Genomic DNA, 8,308 nt, shown 5'->3' with positions numbered 1-8,308 from the left:
TAATGCTCTTAGGCCATTTATTTTGCAATGGCAAATCAATCCACTTTTCCAGCCTCCTGCAACTTTATTGAACTCCGCATCCCGCTGCAGGACACGCCCCTAACTCTCCTTAAATGACATATTTGGCTGTTTGCAGTCGTGACTTGGCATTGCAGTCCTGATACCACAGATCAGGCCTGTTGTGAGAAGGCTGCAGCAGCAGCAGCAGCAGCAGCATTCCCTCCCTACTGAGCGTTCATTATATGTTGGGTACTGCGCTACGCTGGCCAACCTGATCCCTGGGGAGAGTCGGGTGCACCCTCCATTCCGACTCTCGCAGCCATTGTGGGGTGGACGTTCGCCTAGCCCCATGCTGGCACGCCCTCTCTGAGCTGCGACCGGCGGTCAGAGAAGGAGAAGGTGCCCGGTGCGTGTTCACAGAAGGAAGCTCTAGCCGTGCCGGGATCCTCGCTGCACCGCCGCCCGCTGGCTCCTCTCTGTGGCCCGCGCCCTACGCGCCTCCAGGGCACGCGCTCCCAGCCCCGCCCGCGCGCGCGTTCTCCCGCGCCCCCGCGGCGGACGCACGGCCACGAGAGCGCGTGCGCCTCTCGAACGTCCCCGGGAGCCGAGCCAGACCCAGCGCCTGGGCCGGGAGCGCAGGAGTGAAAAGGAGGCGGCGGCCGCGGCTGCGAGCAACAGATCCACCCGGGCGCTGCAAGCTAACCCGCTGCGCTGGGCGATTTTTTTCTTTAATTTCCAAAATTTTTATTAATTTAGAAAACCTTGAATTTTTAAATGGCGCTGGCCCCGGGTCAGCGGGCGGTTTTCTCTGTTTCAAGATGGGCTTTGCCGATTCCGTCGTGGGCGCCAGTGGTGGTCTGATTGTCAGCCTTCTCCCGGCGTTTTTAAGGCCAGGAGCCGAGCGCTGCTTGTAGGTGAATCACCCTACGGAGCGTTTTGGCTTTTAAAATTATTGTTATTCTTTTGAGTAGAGAGCAGTGGATCTCGGGCACTTAGTCCTCTTTGCAGGAGAGGCTGCGAGCCTGAGGTGGGTCGCTCGGAGGGTGAAATTCCTCCCGGGGTGAGCGAACCCCGGTCCCGCGCACAGTCCAGGCGGCCCAGAGTGTGTGTCCTGTCCCTGCCGGCGCCGGGAAAATGGAGGCTGTGATTGAGAAGGAATGCAGCGCGCTCGGAGGCCTCTTCCAGACCATCATCAGCGACATGAAGGTAGGTCGCCGGCCGCAGCGCGCTGACCTGGCCTCGGTGCTTCGCCTCCGCCCCGGGCCAGTCGCCCAGTCCTTGTCTGCACGGCGGCTGGTAGCCACCTGCGGGAGCGCTGCGGCCCGGGTGTCACCTGCTCACCCGGGGCGCCGTTTCGGGCTGTGCTGGGTCACTGGGCGGGCGGCGTCCATGGAGGTGTCTGATGCCCTCTGCCCTCTCCCCGTTCATTGTCCCGGGGGGGGGGGCGACCCCACCTCGTTTTTCTGGAGGGTTCAGGGCTCGGGCTCCAAGTTTGCCATTGTCTGTTGCTGGACGGAGTGTCTTGCGACCTGCGGAGGCTGGATGCCTGGGCTGACACCTGATTCCCCGGGGTACGGGGAGGGGGCCCCTGGTTCGGTAGTGGGGGCTGTGCCCAGCCACGGAAAGAAGCTCTCGGCCGGAGAGACTGGGAAGGAAGCTTCCCTTCCCCTCCCTGGCTTTCAGATCCACCTGGGGGGATCTGAGCAAATTAGGTATTAATTAGGCCGTTCCAAAGCTGGTGAGAGTGTGCATGCCGTCCCTCGGCCCTCCCCGGAGGCGCGGAGCAGAAGTTCCCAGAGCAGCCTTGTCGGCGCCCGTGCTATCTCTAGCTGAGGCTCCCAGCCTGAAGGCAAGATCGGGGCTCCACAAACAACTCTCTATCTTTTCCCCCACGTACCCACCACACACAGATTCCGGGTTTTTTCTTGGAAGGATTGTGAAAATTGTGTGTGTGCGCGCGTGTGTGTGCGTGCGCGTGCGCACACGCGTGTGTTGGGGGCGGAGAACAACACCCTGGCTTTTTCCTGGGAAGGGTGGGACTGAGGATAACCTGATCCTTGGATGTGAATTTTCTGGTGCATACAGATAGACAGGGCCCCGTGTTACTCATCCAAAGGAAATATATTCAGCCTTGCGAGCTGGCTGGAGGTGGGAATTGGAGGCGGTGGGAGGAATTTGTTTTTCATGTGTATTTAGGGAGCTTCTCTTTGGCTCTAGCCCAGCCTCAGTTTGCCTCAACAGATCCGGGGAGGTGGTGTTTAATTAAAAGCTCAGCTTCCAAAAGGAGTGGGCAGGTTTGGAAGCTGTGCTTCGAGTGGGTGTGGACAGCCCCTCTTCAGCTGCTGCTTGGGTGCGGGGAGGAGCTTTTGTCTGATGAAGTGTAAGGTTTGGAGAGGGTTTGGCCTTGCAGATGGACTTGGGGAAGGAATGTTCAGCTGTCACGGGCTGCTTCCCCCTTTTGGAACCGACTGCCACCTTGCCCAGGGTGAACTTTTCCAAGGTGCTTCTGTCCTGGTCTTGTCTATTTTGAAATCCTTCTACCGAGCCTGTGCCTTTTGTTAGAAATTGACATTCGTGTAGCATTATCTTCAAAGATACCCTGCTTGCCCAGGAATGCCTCTAATCCAGCCACTTGGAATTAGACAGATTATTCCCTGTTCAAAGGCAGCCCCTCGCATTCCTTTGCCTTCAATCCACCACTGAAGTGCGCTTTTGAGACAAAGATCGGTGCCTCCTTGCTTGGACTCTTAAGAGTATTTCTGGTTAACTTAAATTCTCCATGCCTTATAATCAGACAAGACTGGGTTCGAGCCGCAGGTCGGTTCTTATCACTAGGGGAAGAATTTGAGATGGGTTGATAAAGTTGGACCCAGTGACCTCATAGCTCTGCCCACTGCAGTCTCAGAGTGTTTTCCCATCTGGAGTTTTCTCTCTCTCTTTGTTCCTCGGTCCAGAATCTAGGCTTGGTGTTCCCCATTTACTGGTTTGAGCCCAAAGCCCTTCCGAGGGTAACCCACTAGAGGGTGGGCCCTTCTGCTTTCCACCTGCCATCCCCTGGCCGCCCTGCGGCATCGTGGCCTTGGGGGAATTTGTGGGTGCTAAGTTGGCATGCTTTTTTTTTTCCTCCACAGGATTCCAGTTAAAAATAAGCACTTATTGAATGCCCCTTCCATGCTGGATCTATAGTTCCTGGTTCCTGAGTTCTTCCCCTTTCAGTGTAGAAGCATTTGTCCAACGTGCTGTGGGAAGACATTTATTTTAAAGGTTTTTGTTTGTGTTGTTTTGGCAGTCAAAGATTTTAAAAGCCAGGTGGAGTGGAAGACTAACATCTGGGGGTCTGCAGAGTTTCAGACTTTTGGGGAGAAGAAAGATAAGAAAAAAGAGGGGGGGTGTCTGATCTCCAAGATTCTTTATTCATAAGACAGTCGCCAAATATTTTCAGAGGTTTCTTAGTAAAAGATTTCTTCCTGTATTAGATGATCGTGACATTTGAAAAGGGACTTTTAAAATTCGGGCATAGAGGATCAGCAGTGTATAGTATGCATATGCATGAAGTTGCCAGCAATAAAGGTCGGTTTTTAATATCCGAAGTCAGCTGACTTTCTAATGACCTGCTTATCTGCTTTTTCTCTTCTTTGAACTCCCTGATGGGTTTATAAAGCCTCTGGTTCCCTCTCTGTTTGCTTTGAAGGACAAGTGTAAATGTCGGAAGCCCATTTGGAATGCCACCTTGAGGAAATTTTTAGGTTATTTGCTAGGAAGTGATGTTGGCCTGGGGTGAGGACAGGTAAGGAAAGGGGCTTTTTTCGTAGCGTTTGATTCTCCAAAATGAACAGCAACACAGGAAGTGGGTCACTGTCCTCTTTGAAGGAAAACACACACACACACACACACACACACGAGAAATGGAGTCCTGGCTAGGCCTACCACCATCCATCTTCCAAAACCAAAGAACCTCCAGACATCGGAGAGCTAGAGAGGATTCTTTCTGCTTTCTTCTGACGATCCTTCATCTGGTTAAGTCCTCCGCTGTCAGGATGTGCGTTTTACCCCTTGCAGGGGGAGGGATGCAGAAGAAGCCCTCACTTTTCTCCCAGTGGGATGCAGCTGTTAAATAACTTATTGATTCCTTGACGAGAGGAAACCTTGTGTTTCTCCCCTTCCTTCCACCCCACTGTGGTGGTGGTCAGTAATGAATGGTGGTGTGCAAAATCGCTTACTGGCTGCCTTTCCGCCCATCCACATAAATCAAGTCGTCTGGTGTGAGCTGATCCCAAAGGAAAAAGGGGAGGCCGGAGACTCCTGTGGCTGGAGGCGAGGGCCCACCGCCTGTCTGTCCCGGGCGGCAGCGGGCTGGAAGGGACTGTGTGTGGGAGGTCAGGTGACTGACTTCTGATGTCCAGGGAATGTTGGCTGCATGAAGGAGGCCCCGAGAGCTTTTGGAAGTTTCTATCCAAGTCCTGGGAAAAGACGGGCTAACTGTTGCAAACAGCTGACTATGCTTTTCTTTTAAATTGAGATAGAATTGACATAGAACTTTATATTACTTTCAGGTGCATGCCATACTGATTTGATCTTTGTATTTTCTAATTGATTATTTTTGAAGAAATTTAAATAATCGAACCAGCGTAGGATTCGAGGACGTCTGGGGGAGCTCTTAGGAGCTCGACCTGGAGCCTCGGGCCAAACTTGGGGGCAGCTCACCCTGTGGCTGTCTTTCTTCTTTTAATAATTAACTTAGTTCAAAAAAAAAGTTGGATGCTAAAATCAAATATTTTTCTTAGCCTTGTTGCTCAAGAATCAGCATGCCAGGAGGGGAATTGGGCCTGATGTGGGAGAACTTTGCACTAGGTCGGAGAGTGTGTTTGGGTTATATAATGTGACTGGGAGTGAAAAAAACACCCGGCCACACCTTGAATTCCCCACCCGAGGTCTCAGTCTCGGTGTCCTGTTACCAGCACCTGTGCTGGGCAGAATAGGGGCCTTGTTCGGCTCGCCTCTGCGGCCCCCACCTCTGTTCGTTACCAGGATCCTCTCTCCTAAGTCCTGCCTAAAATTAGCACTGCTCCAGGGACTTCTTGAATTCCACGGAGGTCTCTTTGTGGTTCAAAGGCACACAGTGATGTTTTCCCGCACTTATCCTTGGATCAGGAATGCGGGCGGTGGGTCCAGCACCGGGTAACGATTTCAGGGTTGTTTTTCTCTCCCTTCTGCTTTGGGTCCCTATCAGAAGAGACATTTACTTTCTCCCTGCTTATCGAGGGCCTGCTCTGTGGAAGCCTTTCGCTGGGCCTCCAGGAGCCAACCGTCCCCAGGGCCTGCTGCCCTTGGAGAGGGGCCTGACTTCCTAGGACTCCTCACCAAACGTGTTTTCTTTGCGAAGATACTGAAAACCCAGGCGAGGCCCCCTACCAGCAGCCAGGTGCTCCGAGGGAGGTGGGCCGCGCTGTGCATGGCGGCCGGCACACGGAGGCGGGACGAGCAGAGCCTTTGTAAAGTACACATGTTGGCTTTTCTCACAGCAAATGGCTGTGTTTGTCCAGGGCTTTACGGCTTCCTCCGAGGGAAGTGAAGATGTCATAAAACCCGCAGCAGGGACCTGCCCAGGACGGGAGCCTCTTCGGAGGTTCAGGGCCTGCTCTGTGGAGGCGCAGATCTGGTCGTCCAGGTTCGGAAAGAAATCTTTTTTTTTTTTTTTTTGGTTTTTGATCTTGGTTTTCAGTGTTTCTGCGGGAAAATCCCCTCATACATCATATTTAACCAACTAGTTTAGAACCAGTTGCTTGGTGTTCTGAAATTCCACGGAAAGCAATGCCCCCAATGCAGAGAGAAGGTCAGTCCTAGGTCGAGGTTCGTATGGAAGGTGAGCTGAAGTTGAATTTTGCCTGAACTGAGCTCTCATTCAGTTCTCCTGGGAGGACCATGCACCCGAGATAATACAGTGTTCCTTTAATACAGTGTTCCTTAAGCACCAGTGGAGTGGAGTAGAGTTGCAAGTACCCAGTTCCATACTATGATTTCAGCAACTGAAGATACAGAAACCTCAGTTAGATTTGAATTTTTGATGAACAGCCAACAGTTTTTAGTGTATGTCTCATGCATATCATGTCTTCTCAGCTGCTGCCCTCTTGCCCTCTGAACTCTTCTCGTTTTGCGTGTTGGGCGTAGAGAAAAGGAAAAAGCTGAAATGATACCTGTCAATTTGGCCGGCTCCTTTGGGGTTGTTAAAATGCTTGGAGGGTGAAAAGGTTGAAACTATTGATCTATTATCTATAATTTTCATCTAGGCTTTTTCCATCTTCGCAGAGATGGGTGAGAGCTGGCAGGATTCCTTCTGTAGCGAGACCTTCAGACGTTCAAAACTGGGCGTGGAGAAATGAGATCATTTCAAGTTCACCATTATTTCTCGGAACAGCCTTTGGGATACTTTCCCCTAAAACCCACACCTCTGCAGAAACAAAGAAATACCTCTCCCCAAGAGCCAGAGGACAGACTCAGCTGCCCGAGACATCAGATAAGAAGTATTTGGGGCCCCTTCACTGATGCCTTAATCAGTTTAACTCAGATTCACAGATTGCACTGCGGATAGGGCCTTATTAAGTAGCAAACCAGAAAGACAAATGGAGTAAATTAATTGGCTGAGCACGGAGGAAGCCCATTGTATTTGATTGCCAACGTTCTCCCTCGAATTCGCTAGAGACTGCGGAGGGTTTCATCTGAGTATGTGCCCTACACACGCACAAAACGCCAACGAGCAGAACCCAAACCCACCCAGTATAGACCAGAGCAGCCCACTCATTATCAATGTTTCCCACCCCTCAGCCTCAGGGAGGCCTTGGCGTGAGGCTGTGTCATCCGTCTCTGCTGCTTCCCAATTTAAGGTGCTCAGGTATGCACCTGTGCATGGCAGGTGGGTGCTCAGTGTTCAATGCAGGTAGCGAACAGGGACAGAAGGGACTGTGCTAGGCCTTGTGCTAAGTGCTTGGCATTTCTGGATTCATGGTATCCTCACGTCATTCCCACTTTACAGATGAGAAAACCGAGGCTTGGAGAGGGCATCAGTCACCTGTCGAAGGCCATGGTGAGGCAGGCTGGTGCTTGGACCTTGGCCTATTTGATTCTAAAGCTGGAACTCAGAACATGCCTAGGGCAGAGGTGGGGGTGCGGATTTATTTCTAGAAGACGGCATTTCGCTGGCCTGAGTCCTATACGAGACTCAAGGAAGAGGCAGGGTCTCTTCTCTGTGCTTCTGGCCTAGACCCAGCCTGGAAGTGTGCATTTGAGCTCAGATGCCGTCTGGATGCCTGTGGGGCGGGTGGCTCCCAGGTGGCTGTCACTTTTGAGGAAATCATTCAATTCATGGTCTATCGACATGTTGTGGCTTCCTTCTTCCACTTACCAGTCTTTTCTAGCAGATAACCAGGCATTCTCCTTTCCTCTTGTTTCCCTGGGTGTGTAGAGGGGAAGGAATTCTTGGGGCTTGGCTCTGGCAGTCACCCTGGGTCCCCGACCTTGTCCCCAAAACGTCTCCATGACGGGCCAGAGGGCCACATTTATACATCAGTCCCTGAGGCAGGGCGACTGTGCAGGCCTGACGGCCCCACCTAATTATATGAATTGAATAAGTTCACCCAAAGTTCAAATGGCTCCTCAAAGAGAACTCCTTACCTTGAACTCATTTTGTGTCTAGCCCTGGAACTCCCTTGTAAAAGAGCTTTCTGTGTTTAATTATGTCCCCGGTAGCCCTCCAGTGTGGGTTGAGTTGGTAGAGCCATTATGAGTCTGTGTTTGAAGAACTGGATGGGATCGCCAAAAAAAAAAAAAAAAAAAAATCCTTCCTCTGCGGACTCTTGGCACATACCGCCTTGGTCATAGTTTCTAAGTGGCTTTTTCTTTTCCTGTCTAGTTTAAGTGGGTGAAAAAAAAATCAGTTGAGTGCCTTTTGAGCTGTGTGTCTTTTTATTTGCTTTCTTTCCCTCAAAGACTCTGGCCAGCAGTGGAGTATTAACTGCGCAGCAGCGGTGGCCTCTGGGAGGCGGAGGGCAGGTTTTACCCAGGACCCCCTTTCCTGCCACCCCCCCCCCCCCACAGGACAGGTGTCTCCAGGGGGCTGGAGGAGGGGTCTGGCCAGAGGAGCTGGTTCTGGGCAGGTGCGCCCCTGTTGGTGGGATGGGCGTGGCTACAGGGACAGGTGCATTGCATTCCTGGAAGCCATAAGGCACTGACGCCTGGGCCCTGTTCCCCAGAGGCTCTGATTCAGTTCCCCTGGGGTGCCTTGCTGGGCGTTAGGATTTTTAAAAGCACCCCA

General features: G+C 52.2%; 1 protein-coding gene across 13 annotated transcripts in view; it reads left to right on the top strand.

Moving 5' to 3' along the window:
• The first annotated feature begins 208 nt into the window (after positions 1–208).
• The window catches only part of MTSS1 (MTSS I-BAR domain containing 1), a 133,435-nt gene continuing 125,335 nt past the window's right edge, over positions 209–8,308 (top strand). For 8 of the 13 annotated variants that reach the window (XM_028533542.2, XM_028533543.2, XM_036031397.1 and 5 more), the window contains exon 1: positions 210–1,206. In XM_028533542.2, the coding sequence (XP_028389343.1) occupies positions 1,135–1,206 (72 nt within the window). In that variant the 5' untranslated portion in view covers positions 210–1,134. Of the gene's footprint in view, positions 1,207–8,308 lie in introns of all 13 variants that reach the window. The other 5 variants (XM_028533550.2, XM_028533547.2, XM_028533539.2 and 2 more) reach the window with 2 other exon arrangements.

This window comes from Phyllostomus discolor, chromosome 7 (genome assembly GCF_004126475.2).
Source record: "Phyllostomus discolor isolate MPI-MPIP mPhyDis1 chromosome 7, mPhyDis1.pri.v3, whole genome shotgun sequence".
NCBI lineage: Eukaryota > Metazoa > Chordata > Mammalia > Chiroptera > Phyllostomidae > Phyllostomus > Phyllostomus discolor.
Note: the sequence above shows the minus strand (reverse complement) of the source record. Positions and strands in the feature narration are given on the sequence as shown.